Source organism: Mercenaria mercenaria, chromosome 5, assembly GCF_021730395.1.
Source record: "Mercenaria mercenaria strain notata chromosome 5, MADL_Memer_1, whole genome shotgun sequence".
Classification (NCBI taxonomy): Eukaryota; Metazoa; Mollusca; class Bivalvia; order Venerida; family Veneridae; genus Mercenaria; species Mercenaria mercenaria.
This window is the reverse complement of record NC_069365.1, coordinates 60,718,315-60,739,104: the sequence shown is the minus strand read 5'-3', so window position 1 is coordinate 60,739,104 and position 20,790 is coordinate 60,718,315. Positions and strand designations below refer to the sequence as shown.

Here is a 20,790-nt window from a genome sequence, read left to right as displayed (position 1 = left end):
ATGTGGTCCAAATTTCCACGCTGTATCTTCAAAAACAAGAAAGTTGGTCAGAAGGTCAAGATTAAGACTATTCAAGATGAGTATTGAAATCTTTATAAAAAATTATACAGGTGGTCCAAATTTCTATACTGTAACTTCAAAAACAAAAAAGTAGGTCAGTAGGTCATGATTAAGGCTATTCAAGATGAGTATTGAAATCTGTATCAAACATTATACATGTAGTCCAATACTTTTTGCTGTGGCTTCAAAAACAAGAAAATAGGTCAGTAGGTCAGGGCTAAGAACATTAAAGATGAGTATTGAAATCTTTATCGAAAGTTATTGACGTGGTCCAAATTTCTATGCTGTTAAGATTGGCGTGCAAAACTGTATAAAGACCGGTGTGCAAAACTGTATTTGTCATCCAAATTTGAGGCTCTATCTTAAAAAACAAAAAAGTAGGTCAGTAGGTCAAAGTCAAGTGACCCCTAATTACCTGGGGTCATCAGGTAATTATAATAAAACAGTCTTGGAAATATGATCAGAAAATTTTCAAAGCATTTTTTCCTATAACTTGTACAACAAGTGACCCCTGGGGCAGGGCCTCTTATCTCCCCAGGGGCATAATTTGAACACTCTTGTTAGAGAACCACTAGGCAATGCTACATACAAAGTATCAAAGGCCTAGGCCTAGAACTTTCAGACAAGAAGATTTTTTTTTTAAAAATTCCTACATAATAAGTCTATGTAATACTTGGGACCCCCAGGGTGGGGCCACTTTTCACCCAAGGGTAATAATTTGAACAATCTTGGTAGAGGACCATAAGGCAATGCTACATACCAAATATCAAAGGCCTAGGTCTTGTGGTTTCAGAAAAGAAGATTTTAAAAGTTTTTTTCCTATATAAGTCTATGTAAAATTGGGACCCCCAGGACGGGGCCTCTTTTTACCCCAGGGTAATAATTTGAATAATCTTAGTAGAGGACCACCAGGCAATACTACATACCAAATATCAAAAGCCTAGGTCTTGTGGTTTAAGACAAGAAGATTTTTAAAGTTTTTTCCTACACAAGTCTATGTAAAACTTGGGACCCCCTGGGCGGGGCCTCTTTTCACCCTCGGGGGCATAATTTGAATGATCTTGATTGAGAACCACTAGATAATGTCACACACCAAATATCAAAGCCCTAGGCCCTGTGATTTTTGACAGGAAGATTTTCAAAGTTTTTCCCTATATAAGTCTATGTAAACCATGTGACCCCTAGGGCAGTGCCATATTTGAACCTAGGGGGATAATTTGAACAATCTTGGTAAAGGACCACTAGATGATGCTACACACCAAATATCATAGCCCTAGGACCTGTGGTTTTGGACAAGAAGATTTTCAAACTTTTCCTATATAAGTCTATGTAAACCACGTGACCCCCAGGGCGGGGCCATATTTGACCCTAGGGGGATAATGTGAATAATCTTGGTAGAGGACCACTAGATGATGCTACATACCAAATATAAAAGCCCTATGAACTGTGGTTTTGGACAAGAAGATTTTTAAAGTTTTTTCCTTTCGGTTGCCATGGCAACCAGAGTTCTGTATGGAATTCAATTCTTTGAATAATTTTTAAAGAAGACCATCCAAGGAACATCCCTGTGAAGTTTCATCAAAATTGGCCTAGTGGTTTAGGAGGAGATGTTGTTTAAAGGAAAGTGTTGACAGTCGCCTGACGCCAGACGGTGAGCGATCACAATAGCTCACCCCATGCACTTTGTGCTCAGGTGAGCTAAAAAATTGCTCAGGACTGATAAAAAGTAATTATGTTAATACCAATACACAAAGTTTTTGTATCTTTTATACAACTTACAAACTGTAATATGTGTACAATAGTCAGAAAGAAATTGCAATAAGCCTGTAACATTTGTGGTTTATCTTATATAATATGAGGAGTGTTGGATTCTTGGTCTTAATGAAACAACTTAACATGTTTGAAAACAAGAGCTGTCTGATGACAGCGCGCTCGACTATTCGAAGAATTGACTGAAGAATGGGGTCAAAATATTTCCACGGATATTCAGACAAAAGAAATAAATAGATTAGACAAACAATGTTCCTGTATTACTTTGATTTCGGTAAGTCTTGCACTAAATGGCAATATAAGAGCCAATTTCAAAGTCCAAAACGGGCCATTATTCAGTCAAAATAGTTATGTACTCTTGCCTACAGATGGAAATCATAATGATAAACAAGTGTTCGAAGTTTAAAAGCCATATGTCAAATAGTTTTGACAAAACATGGACTTGTATGAAAACAGAACCAATTTCAAAATCCAAAAAGGACCATAATTCAGCCAAAATAGATGACAGAGTTATGTTCTCTTTCCTACAGATAGAGACTATTATACTAAACAAGTGATAAAAGTTTCAAAGCCATATGTCAAACACTTTACAAAAAATATGAACTGGTACGAAAAACTTAACCAAGATTTCTAAGTCAAAAGGGGCCATAATTCAGCCAAAATCCTTGATGGAGTTATGTACTCTTGCCTATAACTGGACATGGTGATGGTAAACAGGTGTTAAAAGTTTCAAAGCTTTATCTCAAAAGACTTTGTCAAAATATGAACTGGTACGAAATATTAACCCAGATTTCTAAGTCAAAAAGGGCCATAATTCAGCCAAAATCCTTGATGGAGTTATGTGCTCTTGCCTATAACTGGACATGGTGATGGTAAACAAGTATTGAAAGTTTCAAAGCTTTACCTAAAGAGACTTTGTCAAAATATGAACTGGTACGAAAAACTTAACCATGATTTCTAAGTCAAAAGGGGCCATAATTCAGCTAAAATCCTTGATGGAGTTATGAACTCTTGCCTATAACTGGACATGATGATGGTAAACAGGTGTTGAAAGTTTCAAAGCTTTATCTCAAAAGACTGTCAAAATATGAACTGGTATGAAATATTAACCAAGATTTCTAAGTCAAAAAGGGCCATAATTCAGTCAAAATCCTTGATGGAGTTATGCGCTCTTGCCTATAACTAGACATGGTGATGGTAAACAAGTATTGAAAGTTTCAAAGCTTTATCTCAAAAGACTTTGTCAAAATATGAACTGGTACGAAAAACTTAACCATGATTTCTAAGTCAAAAGGGGCCATAATTCAGCCAAAATCCTTGATTGAGTTATGTGCTCTTGCCTATAACTGGCCATGATGATGGGAAACAAGTGTTGAAAGTTTCAAAGCTTTATCTCAAAAGACTTTGTCAAAATGTGGACTGGTACGAAAAACTTAACCCAAGGTGTGACGCCGACGCCGACGCCAACGCTGTGGTGAGTAGGATAGCTCTACTTATTCTTCGAATAGTCGAGCTAAAAATCACTGACTTCTATACATATCCTGCTAAAAAGGCCTAAAAAGCAGTCCCTGTAAAACAAAGCATTAACATTAATGTGAAATAAACAACTTAAAATTGAAAATACTTACATAGCCAACAATCAGCCAAAACCATCGTGCTATTAGAGGCTCAGTGTATCCAAACTGTTGTTCCTCTGGTACGGCCTGACAGTGCCGCGTTGGGTGGATCTCCCTCCAGACAACCAGCTGTCCTAGAGATTGGTCTGTGCTCAGGTTTAGTAGGGAGTGGTACTTCAGATAGGTAGAAAAATCTACCAAGTCATCTTTGGGTAAGTGATTAGAAATGAGGTAGTTCTGAAAACAGAAGGCTTGCCATGCAAATATGGAAAACAGAATTTTTGTTCAGCATTTTTGTAAATATGAAAAAAATAACAGGTTTACTGTGCTTTCGATAATGGTTTCAAACAATTTTTCACTGCATTCTGATTGTGTGAGGAAGATCAAAACATAGTCATCTGCAAGTAGCTGATATTTTTTTAAAAATTTCTTATATAAACCGAAAAAAAGACATGTAGTACCACTACAAAACTTTTCACAACATTCATGAACAATGTGGTGGTTGTTTTTCAGTCTCAGTTACAGGTAGCTTCTATTATTTTCATTGGGGGAAAATATAGGGAGTAAACTTGTTAATTTGATATTTAAAGTGTAAATTCACTTAAGATATGCATACCTTGTAAAACAAACATGATCCTAAAATGGAGTAGCTTCTTCTGCAACCATAGTAACAGTCAGACTGAAAAATATAATTATAAAATTTGTGTTACAATCTCAGATACAGTTTTTGGATATTTTGCTTGTTAAATCTGGTGAATCTTCAACTGGGGAGTTGCATTGGTTGAAAATACTATTGAATATATAAGAACAGCAAAAACATCACTGCAGGTATTCTCCTACATACATTACGACTGTAAACAACATTCCTCATGCCTTGTATGGTAAATCTGATAAAGCCTGATTGTATAGACCTACTGATGCAAGACACATAAACTGAGGCCCATTAAGTGGTGATGTCCCCAAGCTGTGGTATCATACTGGAGGAATGTACCATCCTACACAAGATAGTAGATATACAATAAACACTCATTAAAACTATTATTTGCCTTTGGGTTGTTTAGTCATCTGAAACATCAGTCATTACCAATTTCCACATTCAATTAAGTAAACCTTTTTATTTCATGTGAGCTTTTTTCATAGTAAAACATTACTTGAAGATCGTTTCAACATTTTAACTTTCTTTATGATATATCTGTTGTTATTGTTTCAAACTCCTATTAAAGTTCTTACTTTAAAAAACACCATTTGTTTTTAATTGGAATATTTCACAAACATTATCTGTACAAAAGCCTCATTTTGTGTGTTAGTAAGTTTAAAATGAATTCTAAATAAAATACAAGTCTTGAACAGTGAACAGTAACTTAAAAGTACATTTGTAAGTAAGATTTATGACTGTTTACCATATCTCCAAAGTCAGCCGCCTCAAAATCTGTTAACACTCTATCAGCACAGCACTGTAAAACAGCAATATTACATTGATCAAAATGTTACCAATCTTACAAATATCTGATCTACTTCATGCATCTACATATTATTATGCTTTTTATATCTGGTATAATATCCCAGTTATTAACCCTTTTAGTATAATGCCGAACAGCTATCTTTACTTATGAAATTTAGTCACCATGAACAGTCTCAATATTTCCTTTCATGGACATAATGCATTATACATGTAACATACTGGATAGATGTTTTTGTTTTTAAAACCTTTTTCTTTCTTATTTCACACTAAGACAGCTTGTATTCAGTTTCAAAATGATACAGTCATTTTACATGTTAATCAATCTGCATAAATTAACCTCTGAACGTGTTGTATAAATGAAAAGAATACTATATAAACATGGCATAATAACACTTAAATGAAACTACCTTAATCTCATTTGGCAAGGGCAATATCTTGGCAGACTGGCTAAGGCTGCATTTTTCAATTTTGACTGTGCCAGTGTTTGTAGACTGTGAAACCTGATTTTGATGCAGTAAAGCAAAAAAGCAGTCTAGTTGATTGTGATTGGCTGAAGTGGTGAAGGCTTGGTGAATGGAACCATGCGTAACTTGTAGCAGACGGACAAGATCTTTCACAAGTGTAGTCAGAGAAGTGAGTGAAAATCTGAAAAAAAAGCAAAACCATTAATAATAAAGTTGATTTTCATGAAAAATGTACTGCTCCCACCACATAACACACAGTGAAATGCCACAAATTAAGGGCCATAACAATAGGGGAAATCAGTGAACCATAACATTCCAACCATATACACAACAAGGCTTGACAGTGGTTACTCCTGTGAAGTTTGATTGACAAGTGATAGCACAGATCAAAGAATTTGACAAATCAAGGGCCATGACACTGTTGAAAATCATTTAAATAGAACATGACGATAATATGCACAAGTATGCTTCACACTGTTTGGTGAAATTCAGCCTAATTGCTTACACAGCAAGAAGTGTAAACACATCATAAAATTTGAGGAATCAAGGGCCAAAACTCTGTTGATAAACAAGAAACTGGAACATGCTGACGATATGGGCAACTAGGTTTGGCAATGATCATTTCTGTGAAGTTTGGTGTAATTCTTCATGGTGGTGTTGGAGCAGTTGCCTAGACAAGGTAAGATACAACAAATCAAGGGCCATAACTCCATTGAAAATCAATGAACCCGAACATGCTGACAACCTGCACAATGAGGCATGGTAATGATAACTCTTGTAAGGTTTGGTGTAATTCCACCCAATATTAAAAAGAGTAGTGGGAGAAACATCACAAAATTTGATGAATCAAGAGCCATAAATCCACTAAAAAATCATTGAACTGGAAAACGCCGATGACATGCACAACTAGGCTTGGCAATGATCGCTCCTTTGAAGTTTGGTGTAAATCTGCACGATGGTGTCGGAGGAGTTGCATGGACAAACTTTGAGACAGTCAGACAGACAGATGGACAGCATTAAATCAATATGTCTCCCCCACTACATTTGGGAGGCATAATAAATAATTGCATGACTAGAATAGCATAGACAACAAAAATATACATAATTTCTTCAATGGTCTGTAACCTGTAAGGGGAATATCAACGCATCTTCTTCATTCTTGCATAGAAATGTTTCCAGTCTGTAAGCTTTAATAGGGACCATAATGGCCGAGTGGTTAAGGTCAAACACTTAGAATTACTTTTTCCTCAACACTGTCGAGCCTCTATGACCTAGTGGTTAAGGCTGATGGCTTAAAATCACTTGCCCCTGTCAGGTGTAGTCAGCCTTCAAGCTGGTTTACAGCTGTCAGGTGTAGTCAGCCTTCAAGCTGGTTTACAGACAGTGGGTATTTCTATCTATATGAGCTTGAAATAATGCCTGGAGGGGCACCATGGGTCTTCCTTCATCATCAAACACTGGAAAGCTGCCATATGTCACTGTATCTGTGTAACTTAAACCCAACCAAAACAAAAATTAACTTTTAAACATTGTAACTGTTTTCAGCGGATCATCAACAGTAGAACAGTTTTCCTTTCTTAGACCATACTCCCAGATTTAACTTCTTCTTTTCTTACTTACCTATTTTCTGGTGCAGAAATAACAAACAAGTTTTGTCCTTCACAATGATACACTACATGCACTGCACTGTTATTAACCATCAATGTTGTACTGTAAGTAAACAATTTGTTACATTGGGAAATATATGTGAATAAAACTCCGAAAATACATTAATCAGTATTAAAATGCAATTTATCACATTTTTCTGATGTTGTAGGAGTAAAAATAAAGCCATTACACAATCTTGGTAGTACACTAGCGTAATAAATTTTTTGACATTACATTGTTTAAAGAATAAATGATGTTGTTCAAACTGACTTTGTCTATAACTGGTAAAGAAAAATGGAATTTCACTATTATAGCTGCTAAACTAACATGTAATAAAAAGAATATTACATCTGTGTCTTTTCCTACTGAATTTATTAAACTTGTTTAGTAAAAAAGGTAAATTGCTTGACAGAGCCTCGCACTTCATGTTTTATTCAACTTAATAAATTCAATATAAAACTAGAGCTGCTTTTGAGAAAAGCGCATGTCTCCCACAACTGCCTTATCATCTAGACTGGCGTTTCTTCTCCATTACATGTATGTATCTGAGTCAACCATGCACCAAGACCTGTATCACTGTCATCAGTATTTTCGGTAATTCAAGGGCCATAATTCTGAAGTGCCTGGGCTGATTTGGATAGTTACTGAACTTAGCCAAGCACTTATTGGCAAACACATTTTGTTCAAGTTTGGTGAAGATCAGATTAGAAATGTCTGACTTGGAGCGCGGACAAGATTTGTGATAGACGGACACACACAGTGACAGACGGACACACACACACATACAGACAGGAGTAAATCAATATGTCTCCCAACACAGTGGTGTGGGAGACATAATTACACTCATGTAATATCCTCTATATAAGTAGAAACAATATATTTCTTATTTCAAAGAAATACCAAACTTGGCATTCTGACCTATCCTTAGATTATAAAAACTGTGAACCACCAGTATAAATAAGTACCTCTGTACAGTAGAATGAGTTGCATCAGTAATTGTACCAGCTAGAGTGATGAACATCCCTCGTGATGCTATTACTTTGTTGTCCACCCTCGGGAACTGATACACAATATCCTCCTGCAATGTTAAAAAAGCATGCCTACACTACTTCATCAAATGAGATCTCACTATCTTGAAAAGCAGTAATACTCAGTATTAAAATCTAGATAACACATTCTTTTAATTATTTGGGAGATAAAATTTTCAATATGCTTACTACTGTACACAGTTTTTATAGTAATACAAGTCTACTAAAATGTGTCTAAAAAAACTAATTTTGTTTAATGTATATCTATATGTACAGTTATAAGATTTTTAAATTTACTTATATACATGTTAGTAGAGATTGTTAATGCACAGCAAGCTTTTGAATTTTAACACAGGTCTCACAGGCATATTGAAATACAAGGAAAAACTACATGTACAATTGCAAGAATGACTTCACAAACTATCCTTTGCGAAATAATTACACATGAGATCTATGATGGCCCTAGATAGCTCACCTGAATTTCAGAGCCTTAACAGATTAGAAAGTGCGCAACTTTACGAGAGGACCATAATGTGCTCCGGGAGTCGAAAGTTCTAGATTCATTAGAAGCTAATAACATAAATTAGTGAGATAGATGACAAACAGCTCAAACCCTATATGGTTTTTCGGTCTTTAAGGCTAAGGGTATTTTGGAAGGTCTCTTTTTAAATGGTTCTATTTTTCCCTCTAGTGGCCCTTAAAGTGATCAAATGCCTCCATTTGCATAAAATTGGGAGAGGACCTTATAATGATGCTACAAACCAAGTTTGAGGAAGATGCATCCTGTTGTTCATGAGAAGAAATTGTTTAAAGGAATTTCTTTATTTAACTGGAGTGGCCCCTAAAAGCTTAAAGTCCCTATTTGAACAAGTTTGGGAGAGAACCTAACAATGATGCTATAGACAAAGTGTAGCTCAAGCGGCCCCTGCAAGAGGTGGTTCTCCCCATTTGGACAAATTTGGGAGCGAAACTTACAATGACGCTACAGACCAAGTTTAATGAAGAGCCATCAAGTAGTTTAAGACAGGAAGTGTTTTAAAGGTATTTCTATTTTAGCTCTAGAGGCCCCTACAAGGGCCAAGTGCCTATATTTGAATAAAATTGGGAAAGGACCTTATAATAATTATACAGACCAAGTCTGACGAAGATGCATCTTCCCTAATGGGGATCAAGCTAGCCCAACCTCGAGAAAAATCCTTATGATGATGCTACATATCAAGTTTGTTGAAGATCCATCAAGCTGTTGATGAGTAAAAGTCAGTTAAAGGTTATTCTATTTTTAGCTCTAGCAGCCCCTAAAAGGGCCAAGTGCCCCCCATTTGATCAAATATGGGAGAGGACCTTATAATGATAATAAAGGTCAAGTCTGATGAAAATCCATTCAGCAGTTCATAAGAAGTTGTTTAAAGGTATTCTATTTTGCAGCTCTAGTGGCCCCTGAAAGGGCCCAAATGTCCATATTTGAATGAAATAGAGAAAGGACCTTATATAATGATGTTTAAGGTCTAGTTTCATGAAATTCGTCAAGGGATTCACGAGAAGAAATCTTTTACAGGTTATTCTATCTTTAGCATGAGCAGACCCTAACAGGGGCCAAGCTGAAACATTTGAATAAAATTGGTAAGAGGATCATGTATGGATGCTACTGACCAAGTTTGGTGCAATTATGACCAGTAGTTTCAGAGGAAATGTCATCTGAAGAAAAGTGTGGATGAATGGACAGAGGATGGACGGACGGACAAGGCGAGCGATCACAACAGCTCACCCCAAGCACTTTGTGCTCAGGTGAGCTAGTACACTGGATGTGCTTTTATCTGAAAAATACCTTGGCTTGCATATTGTCAGAGTTTACTCCTTCCAAGGAAAGATACATAGCTCCATAGAATGGTTCCCATTCTCCCTGAGCAATATTCTCAATAGTAACAGTATTACTGTTGGAACCATTGACAAGCTGTACCAGTCTACTTGTTGAAGACTGGCTTTTCTTTTTTACAAGAAGGGAACCAGACTTTTTGTCTTTGGAATTCTTTTTTATCAACAGTTTGGCCTGGAAAAGAAATGAAATCTATGTCAAGTGAAACTAATTCTAGCTTTATAATACTGCAGCTAGGACTTCAGCAAGAAACCAGAAAAGAGTAAAGCCTATGTCTGAGGAACACAGACTTAACTCTAGAGACTAGATTAGCACCTCCTTTTCACATTACAGAGAAAAAGCAATTGACATTAAGTCATTAACATCTTATTCACAAATTCTTTTACACCTTTGAACATAATACAGTCAATATATAATTTACAATTTATTGGAGTTAACTTAAAACATAATTTAATATGATATCCATTATTTCTTAAATATACAAAAAATGTACATGTTATTCAAACATGTTGCTAAATTCCTCAGCCCTGCTCCTTGCCCCACTCCCAGCCCCTGTACACACACAGTTTAAATAAATAAATTGCTATACATGTTACAATTTATGAATAGACTTCGATGACAACCTTAAATGACAATGATGATTTTTTCCTCAGTCAGCTAGCTTAATTGTTAAGAAACCAAGAAATAAATTTATATATTTCATTGCTACCTGTTTTTGATAAAGCAGAACTTTGAGAATGTTATCCAAATTATCCCATGTCACATCCTGATCATTGATGCACATCAAATTGTCCCCTAGAATACAAAATTAATCAATATCCTGAAAATACATGTTCCAGAAAATATATATGATCTTGAATGAAATACCATTTCCGTAGTGTGTAACACTGACTGTCCTCAAAGTAAGACTACCATTATAGCAACTTTCATGACAGTGTATGATAACAGACACTGACTGTCCTCAAAGTAAGACTACCATTATAGCAACTTTCATGACAGTGTATGATAACAGAGATTGACTGTCCTCGAAGTAAGACTACCATAATAGCAACTTTCATGACAGTGTATGATAACAGAGATTGACTGTCCTCGAAGTAAGACTACCATAATAGCAACTTTCATGACAGTGTATGATAACAGACACTGACTGTTCTCAAAGTAAGACTACCATTATAGCAACTTTCATGACAGTGTATGATAACAGAGATTGACTGTTCTCAAAGTAAGACTACCATTATAGCAACTTTCATGACAGTGTATGATAACAGACACTGACTGTTCTCAAAGTAAGACTACCATTATAGCAACTTTCATGACAGTGTATGATAACAGACACTGACTGTTCTCAAAGTAAGACTACCATTATAGCAACTTTCATGACAGTGTATGATAACAGACACTGACTGTCCTCAAAGTAAGACTACCATTATAGCAACTTTCATGACAGTGTATGATAACAGACACTGACTGTCCTCAAAGTAAGACTACCATTATAGCAACTTTCATGACAGTGTATGATAACAGACACTGACTGTCCTCAAAGTAAGACTACCATTATAGCAACTTTCATGACAGTGTATGATAACAGACACTGACTGTCCTCAAAGTAAGACTACCATTATAGCAACTTTCATGACAGTGTATGATAACAGACACTGACTGTTCTCAAAGTAAGACTACCATAATAGCAACTTTCATGACAATGTATGATAACAGACACTGACTGTTCTCAAAGTAAGACTACCATTATAGCAACTTTCATGACAGTGTATGATAACAGACACTGACTGTCCTCAAAGTAAGACTACCATTATAGCAACTTTCATGACAGTGTATGATAACAGACACTGACTGTCCTCAAAGTAAGACTACCATTATAGCAACTTTCATGACAGTGTATGATAACAGAGATTGACTGTCCTCGAAGTAAGACTACCATAATAGCAACTTTCATGACAGTGTATGATAACAGACACTGACTGTTCTCAAAGTAAGACTACCATTATAGCAACTTTCATGACAGTGTATGATAACAGAGATTGACTGTTCTCAAAGTAAGACTACCATTATAGCAACTTTCATGACAGTGTATGATAACAGACACTGACTGTTCTCAAAGTAAGACTACCATTATAGCAACTTTCATGACAGTGTATGATAACAGACACTGACTGTTCTCAAAGTAAGACTACCATAATAGCAACTTTCATGACAGTGTATGATAACAGACACTGACTGTCCTCGAAGTAAGACTACCATAATAGCAACTTTCATGACAGTGTATGATAACAGACACTGACTGTTCTCAAAGTAAGACTACCATTATAGCAACTTTCATGACAGTGTATGATAACAGACACTGACTGTTCTCAAAGTAAGACTACCATTATAGCAACTTTCATGACAGTGTATGATAACAGACACTGACTGTTCTCAAAGTAAGACTACCATTATAGCAACTTTCATGACAGTGTATGATAACAGACACTGACTGTTCTCAAAGTAAGACTACCATAATAGCAACTTTCATGACAATGTATGATAACAGAGATTGACTGTCCTCAAAGTAAGACTACCATAATAGCAACTTTCATGACAGTGTATGATAACAGAGATTGACTGTCCTCAAAGTAAGACTACCATAATAGCAACTTTCATGACAGTGTATGATAACAGACACTGACTGTTCTCAAAGTAAGACTACCATAATAGCAACTTTCATGACAATGTATGATAACAGACACTGACTGTTCTCAAAGTAAGACTACCATAATAGCAACTTTCATGACAATGTATGATAACAGAGATTGACTGTCCTCAAAGTAAGACTACCATAATAGCAACTTTCATGACAGTGTATGATAACAGACACTGACTGTCCTCAAAGTAAGACTACCATTATAGCAACTTTCATGACAGTGTATGATAACAGACACTGACTGTCCTCAAAGAAAGACTACCATAATAGCAACTTTCATGACAGTGTATGATAACAGACACTGACTGTCCTCGAAGTAAGACTACCATAATAGCAACTTTCATGACAGTGTATGGTAACAGACACTGACTGTCCTCAAAGTAAGACTACCATAATAGCAACTTTCATGACAGTGTATGATAACAGACACTGACTGTCCTCAAAGTAAGACTACCATAATAGCAACTTTCATGACAATGTATGATAACAGAGATTGACTGTCCTCAAAGTAAGACTACCATAATAGCAACTTTCATGACAATGTATGATAACAGAGATTGACTGTCCTCAAAGTAAGACTACCATAATAGCAACTTTCATGACAGTGTATGATAACAGACACTGACTGTCCTCGAAGTAAGACTACCATAATAGCAACTTTCATGACAGTGTATGATAACAGACACTGACTGTTCTCAAAGTAAGACTACCATAATAGCAACTTTCATGACAATGTATGATAACAGAGATTGACTGTCCTCGAAGTAAGACTACCATAATAGCAACTTTCATGACAGTGTATGGTAACAGACACTGACTGTTCTCAAAGTAAGACTACCATAATAGCAACTTTCATGACAATGTATGATAACAGAGATTGACTGTCCTCAAAGTAAGACTACCATAATAGCAACTTTCATGACAGTGTATGATAACAGACACTGACTGTCCTCAAAGTAAGACTACCATAATAGCAACTTTCATGACAGGGTATGATAACAGACACTGACTGTCAAAGTCTCAAGAAAAAATTCTTAAATGCAGTCTTGTTTTTAAAAAAAATGCAAACTTAATGAATTTTAAATTTACGAATGTTCAGTAATTGTTTTAACTGGGATATGAAGCATATTGTTCAGACAAACAGCAGCTCTGTCTTATTTAACAGTAAATAATGTCAAGCATTTACCTAAAAAGAGCTAAAACTCTTACCAACTCTAACTTGTGTACATTTAGCTGCTACACCAGTAGGAACTAGGCCACGTATCTTCACCCTTCTATCCTTTCTTCTATGACTGTTATTTCCTGACTGACTTGAGCCATAATGACCAGGAACTATTCCCAGTATCTGTTCACATAACTGAACTGTTGTTGACTCATTTTCAATATGCCCGTTTGGCTTCAGTTTGATATCAACTTGGACACAGTGTCTTCCAGAAGCATTCATTTTTTTCCCACATTCACAAAGTTTTGTTCTTGATGTTTTCCTTATTTCAGTGTATTCCAAAAATTCTTTATGTTTCACAGAATCCTTTGAATTTTCTTTGCTTTCGATATCCGCAATCTCAGCATATTCACTACTGAAACTGTCAATTTTAAACTCTCCCTCAGAAAAACAATTATCAATATCAAAGGGAATGTCGACTTCTAAATCATCAATATCACACTTTTTCTGATTAACATTTACACCTTGAAACAAACTGTCAATATCCTCTTCCAGCTTCTGAATTTCTTTACCATTAGTATCAAATGTGTAACTTTTTGATATATCAAAACTGCTACCCTTTAAAACTTCATCAATATCATTAAAGTCTGCTTGATTAAATTTCAAACCATTGTCTCGTTGTATAAGACTCGAGTTCAAGTCTGTGTCTGTGCCATAGCCAGTGTCATCAGTTGCACAATCACAACAAAAACATTCCTTGTTGCTAGAGGGGAAGTCATGTGAATCAGAGGCATCTTCTATTTCAAGATGGAAAATTTCTCCAGCCTTGCTAACTTTTGACAGCCAGTGTGAAGGTTCTCTCAGGCTGCTGAAATGAAACATTTTTTATTATAAACATCTTTCATATTTATAAAATCTTATCAAAGTAAATTGCAGATTTCTGTAAAACAACAACACATGCAGATAAATACATTAAAACACCAACTGTGGCCCATTGAAACAGATTTCCAATTTGTGGTTAATATTTGTCTATCCATAATTTACTGGTATTATTTACTGGTCTATCTATAACTTACAAGTTTATCAATTCATAATTTACCGGTCTATCCATAATTTACTGGTCTATCCATAATTCACTGATCTATCCATAAATTACTGGTATAATTTACTGGTCTATCTATAATTTACAGATCTATTCATAATTTACAGGTTTATCCATAACTTACAGGTTTATCCATTCATAATTTACCAGTCTATCCATAATTTACTGATCTATCCATAATTTACTAATCTATCTGTAATTTACTGGTCTACCTATAATTTCTTATTTTGTCATTCTGAAATTATCTGAAAGAACTCCTTACAGGCCTGTGATTCTGTTACAAACCTAAACACCTACTTTCTAAAGCCTGAAATGTCCTTTTATATGCCTGTCTCTGAAAGAGCGGGGCGTATTATGTGAACACCCGTGGCGGGCGGCGTCCAAAGCATGTCCACTCTCTAAGTCAAACACTTTTCATCGGATCTTTACCAACCTTGCTGACAATGTTGTGGGCATACTATCTCTGCCAAGTTCAATAACCAGCCAAATCGCCCCAGGCACTCTTTGATTATGGCCCTTGAATTACTCGAAAAACAGTGAATTTAGCCTTGTCCGCTCTCTAAGTCAAACAGTTTTCATCGGATCTTCACCAAACTTTGCTGACAATGTTTGTGGGCATAATATCTCAGCCAAGTTCGATACCCAGCCAAATCGCTCCAGGCACTCTTGGATTATGCCCCTTGAACTAGGCCAAGTTTGATGACAGGCGTATTTTGTGACAGTCTGGCACTCTTGTTCAATAGAGTCATATACAAAGCCTTGAAGTTTCAACATAAATTACCAGCTCAGTTTTAGCATCATGTGAATGAATGTATGAACACGACATTAAAGAGAAAACAACAAACTCATTTTTGTCTATCAAGGCTCCTTTTAATTTGCGCATTATTGAGATTACATGCATATGTACCGGTATATATAGAAGCATTCAGGAATACAAAAATTAAACAGTAATTTGTAGTTGAAAATGAGTGCAAGTTCTCTTATAACATTTTTGAAATAATTAGCTCAGTTGTGTCAATAATTGTAGTGTCTACACTGAACTGAGACTTAAAGAAGTTTACCTTTGGGGCAGATCTTTTATAAATAAAAAACAATTAACATTGCAATTCTTTTTAAAAATTACCATTTCTTATCAATCATTGAATGCATTGCAATAAAAAGTCTTTTTTAAACATACTGAGCACATATCTCAAACATTGAATTCAGAATATGTTTTGTTTCAAATTCAGCATGTTTTAAAAATTACCATTTACTATCTATGCCATGGAAAGTATATATTTTTATTACTGCTTTTCAATATGCTTGGTACCAATGCGCGTTTTAGGTAAGAAATATACGACTGAAATGGGTTAGTGCATTTTCCCGTTCATGACCATGGTTCTTACAGTATACCTAGGGATGTACAGTGGCATTTTCTTTCTGGTCTGGTGCAAATGCCATGAACCTCTTATTCAATATTATAAAAGGTATACTGCCAATGCACCTCAGTGGAACTTTCAAAGTATGCTGGTTAATTAAGTTATTGAATGGAAACCACTTTCTTCTATTATAAGTAAAAGTGACCTTGACCCCAGTGACCCCAAAATATATTTCCCAACCTCGTCTTTGATAAAAGCCACCTACACACCAAGTGTGCTGACAATAGGAGTTCCCAAACTAAAGATATTGAGTGGAAGCCAGTTTTCTATTTTTAGTTATTTCTCCATATAACCTTATTATACACCAAGTTTGGTGACAGTTAATTAATCCTAACTAAAGTTAAAAACCAGAAACCACCTCTTTCATGATCACAATGAAAAAGTCTATTTTTAGTAACTACGGTCTTGACCCAATGGCATCAAAATGATTTTTTCATCATAAAAAAGTTAGGATTTGAACTGCAACCCATCCATTCCATATCACAAAAGGTACCTTTGGACCAACACACTACACTACTGTGCCAAGGTGAAATGTCCCATGTATGCCAATTAATAAGGTATGCTGACCTTGAACTTGACCCCACAGTCCAATATACAACCTAACCTTGGTTTTTCTATAACCTATATTCAGGGTTTTTTTTTATTCTATAGCAGAGGCCGAATATCGGCCTCGTCCCCCAGCCGAGGATTTCCCCCACAGCCAAGGATTTCCCCTACCTCAGTCGAAATTCCCCTACGTCCGAAATTCCCCCCTCCAAAATCGTAAACAAAGCAATGGAGATTACTCCCAGCGATTTTCCCGACCGAATATCGGACCCGTTCACAATTGCAGACGGTCTTTCACAATTTTCAATGGGTGTGAAAACCTTTAGAAATAGTAGATAAATGTTAGAAGAGCGTTCAGTGGACCCGAGGTTCCGGTTTAGACCAGCGAAAATCGATAAAAACTCGTATCTGACCCGCACATAATATGCCGTGGGCGTCTGCTTGTCTCGCGGTAATACTCTTTGATGCGTAACGAGTTCGAAAGCTCTGCCCCTTGTCAATCAAAATCCCAGTGAACTTCATACTGTTTGTCGACACCAGCGTAAGTATGACAGTAGGCGGAGCGTCGTATGTTAATTAGCTACTGACAGATGTCAATCACGCCACGCGCCGACTGACACGTGGTTATTATCAGTATGTAATATAGATGATTGATAAACAATGCAGCGTCAGATTATCGTGTTTGTACCTCTTGTTAATTAGCGGTAACAGCTTATGCTGTATTGTGTAATATGTGTTGTTAATTTAAAGTAATTATTTTATGTGCTTGATTCGATTAAATAAGCCGGTCGGCCGTTACGCAAATTTATTATCTTTGCCGAGGTATTTTGCTAGAGCAAAATAAAATATAAATGTTTTAAGTAATCAGATATTATAAGTATGGAATAGTTCTGGTGAAAAGATGAAATTTAAAACGGGTATTTTATCAAGAATTTTTAATGTTTGCTTTCGTTTTTTCATATTTGTCACACGTTTTCGCGATCGTGATTTTCGGACTTTTTTATCCTTTCTTACAAGATTTTCTAGTACAATTGAAATAAAAAGCCAACAAAAGTATGCATTTAATAATAATATGATGACTCTTGCAAAAGCAACTCTTTTTTAAAGCATTTTTTGTGAATAAAAGCATGTGACCTTTAAATATTCAATGATTTGAGCATTTCAACTCTCCCCACCCACCTTGTTACAATGATAAGTGAACATTAGTGCAAGTCCATCTATTGCTAAGTGACAGTGTGTTGCTAGTAGTTGCTAAAGGTTGCAAAATATGTAATAAAAACATAGTTTAAAGTGTTTATTATGCATAATTGTAAATTCCCCCCTGAGTGAAAAAATCCCCCAAAACTGCTCGTCGCGCGCTATTTTCTTCCCCCAATGACAGGCTGGGGCCTCTTCCCCCAGTCGTAAAAAAACCCCCTGTATATACTTAGGCCAAGTTTAATTTCAATACAATCAACATATTATCATATGAAAGGGAGGTAATTAATAAACAAATGAAATGCATAACACTTATGTAGTACTAAAAAACTTGTTAAATTCTACTGTTGGTCAATGCTGAGCTGCACTACATATTAAGAGTTACTGATCAGACACGAAACAGACCCTGTTAACACCTGACCTCTAAGTGTGACCTTGACCTTGGAGTTAGGGGTCTGGATCTTGTGCATGACATGTCGTCTCATTATGGGGAACATTTATGCCAAGCAATTTCAAAATCCCTTGATGAATGGCAGAGTTGTGAACCGGACAAAAAACAGATCCTGTTAACCTTTGAATTCTAAGTTTGACCTTGACCTTGGAGCTAGAGGTCTGAGTCTTGCACATGACACATTGCCTTATTATGGTCAAGTTATTTCAAAATCCCTTCATGGATGGGGGTGCGACACCTTATGTACCAGTCACTTTATGTTCCAGACACTTTATGTACCACTTTGACACTTAGTGTACCACCTATATATTATATAGTAATTGTATCTCATTGTGTAGCACTGTCAATATGTGATAATTACCTGTGAAAACAACTTTGATTTAATCATAGAATGTTGTTAACATTTCTATGTGCATCATGTGCATTTAATTTTACCTTATTTATTATGACAATTTACATTTAAATTTAGTAAAAAAAAAAACATTTCAAGTAACATAAAATATAACATTTTCATCAAATAAAAATAAAAATGATCATCCAATATATATCATATATGTGGTACATAATGTGTCCAAAGTGGTACATAAAGTGCTGGTACATAAAGTGTCTGGTACATAAAGTTAAGGACCTGATACAAAACAGACCCCGTTAACCTTTGACCTGTATGTAGCTAGTGGTCTGGGTCTTGCGCATGACAAATTGTCTCATTATGGTTAACATTTATGCCAATTTATTTTAAAATCCCTTAATGGATGGCAGAGTTATGGACCAGACAGGAAGTGTGACGGATGGACACAGCCTATTTCTATATAACCCCCTTTTTTTTCTTCAAAAAAGGACTTTAAGCTTGCAAAGGCCATCAGGCTTTACATTTGCACAATTGGCTGATCACACACTGAAAGATACAAATGCAATGACCTAATGGAAATGCCAGATATATGAATGTGAGGTCAATGCAAATAAAAAGACACTGCCGACTTGAAACGACGCACACATGATATACATGTCAGTTATCAAATTTATGCTAATAATCTCTGTCTTGCCTTGGAAATCATGATAGGAAATCAATTTTTTAATGTATCTCTAGCATGTTTAAAGCCTTCAGATATCAAATGTAAGTGTAAATAATCTTCGACTGAACGAAGTCGAATGAAATTGAGTACGAATCATACTCTAAAGCAAATTTAACTTTTAAGTCGGTTTTGAAACGATCAAAATTGTTCTACTTACAAAACAAATATTTTAAAATGTCATTAATGGTAGAAACTTACTTATTTAGTCTATGCGAATGAGAGAAGAAAAATTTGTAACTTTCTTCCTGTTTGTTTATATCCGGGCAACCAACAACCGGTGTTTTGTGAAGTTCATATCCTATAGATCTATAGATCTATTGAAGTTACTACAACCGCGTCGCAAATGCACTGTCTGTGAGTTTTATGAAAAGTCTAGAGCGTTGTTAATCTAAACAATACCCTGTTAATAAAAACAACAAGAAAACAACAACAAAATCTTGAAACTAGATCTATTTTTTCTACAGCGGATGGGATGGGCCGGTGCGTGGGAAGCAAGACGTTTTGACCCCTTGACAGCTTGACCCCTACCAAAATAAGATGACACCTTGACCCCTTGACACTTTGTCCCCTATTTTTAATTTTTTCATAGTGACACTTTGACCCCTAATTTATTTTTTGTATTTGCTTGGTTTTAGTGAAAAATTTACATGAGATTCTGGCTCAAACAGTGTTTTTACAGGAAATAATACAATTTTAATCACATCATTTTAAGATTTTGATGTCACAAATGCTGTATTAAAATATAGAATGACTTTGAATCAAAGAAATCATTGATTTCAATTTGTATGTAAGTGGGCTAATTTGCAAGTAATTATTAAGATAATCCCATTGATCAATTCTTTCTTAATTAGACAGACAGACAGATAACATTATTTTCTCCCAAGGTAAAGACTACTGCGTATATAAGGTGGACATTAAAAATAAATATGAACAAAACTAAAATTATTATTTTCGGCTCCACTAAACAGAGTAACTTCTTTTGGAAAAGTAATCAGACGGAAATTATTAGATCAATTCTTTCAAAATTGGAGCAGTCAGTTATCTAATTCTTCTAAGGGAATCAACTATCGTTTATTTAAGTGCAATATAAAAATGGAGAAATACTTGACCTCGTTGCCAAGACATTTACGTTTAAAATTATTCCATATAAGAACAGGCTGCCAATAGAAACGGGAAAATAGAGGCAGTCATTTGTTCCATATGCAGACCGGAAGTGCCGGCAC

The 20,790-nt window shown here is 35.6% G+C and overlaps 1 protein-coding gene across 1 annotated transcript in view; it reads right to left on the bottom strand.

Moving 5' to 3' along the window:
- Positions 1-20,790, bottom strand: part of LOC123558457 (protein inturned-like) — a 280,606-nt gene that overhangs the window by 248,643 nt on the left and 11,173 nt on the right. Inside the window, exons 2-10 of the mRNA XM_053544639.1 lie at positions 13,828-14,648; positions 10,630-10,715; positions 9,873-10,094; positions 7,985-8,097; positions 6,993-7,082; positions 5,316-5,553; positions 4,847-4,900; positions 4,063-4,125; positions 3,459-3,683 (exon numbers count right to left, since the gene is read on the bottom strand). Coding sequence (XP_053400614.1) covers positions 3,459-3,683; positions 4,063-4,125; positions 4,847-4,900; positions 5,316-5,553; positions 6,993-7,082; positions 7,985-8,097; positions 9,873-10,094; positions 10,630-10,715; positions 13,828-14,648 — 1,912 coding nt within the window. The remainder of the gene's footprint in view (positions 1-3,458; positions 3,684-4,062; positions 4,126-4,846; positions 4,901-5,315; positions 5,554-6,992; positions 7,083-7,984; positions 8,098-9,872; positions 10,095-10,629; positions 10,716-13,827; positions 14,649-20,790) is intronic.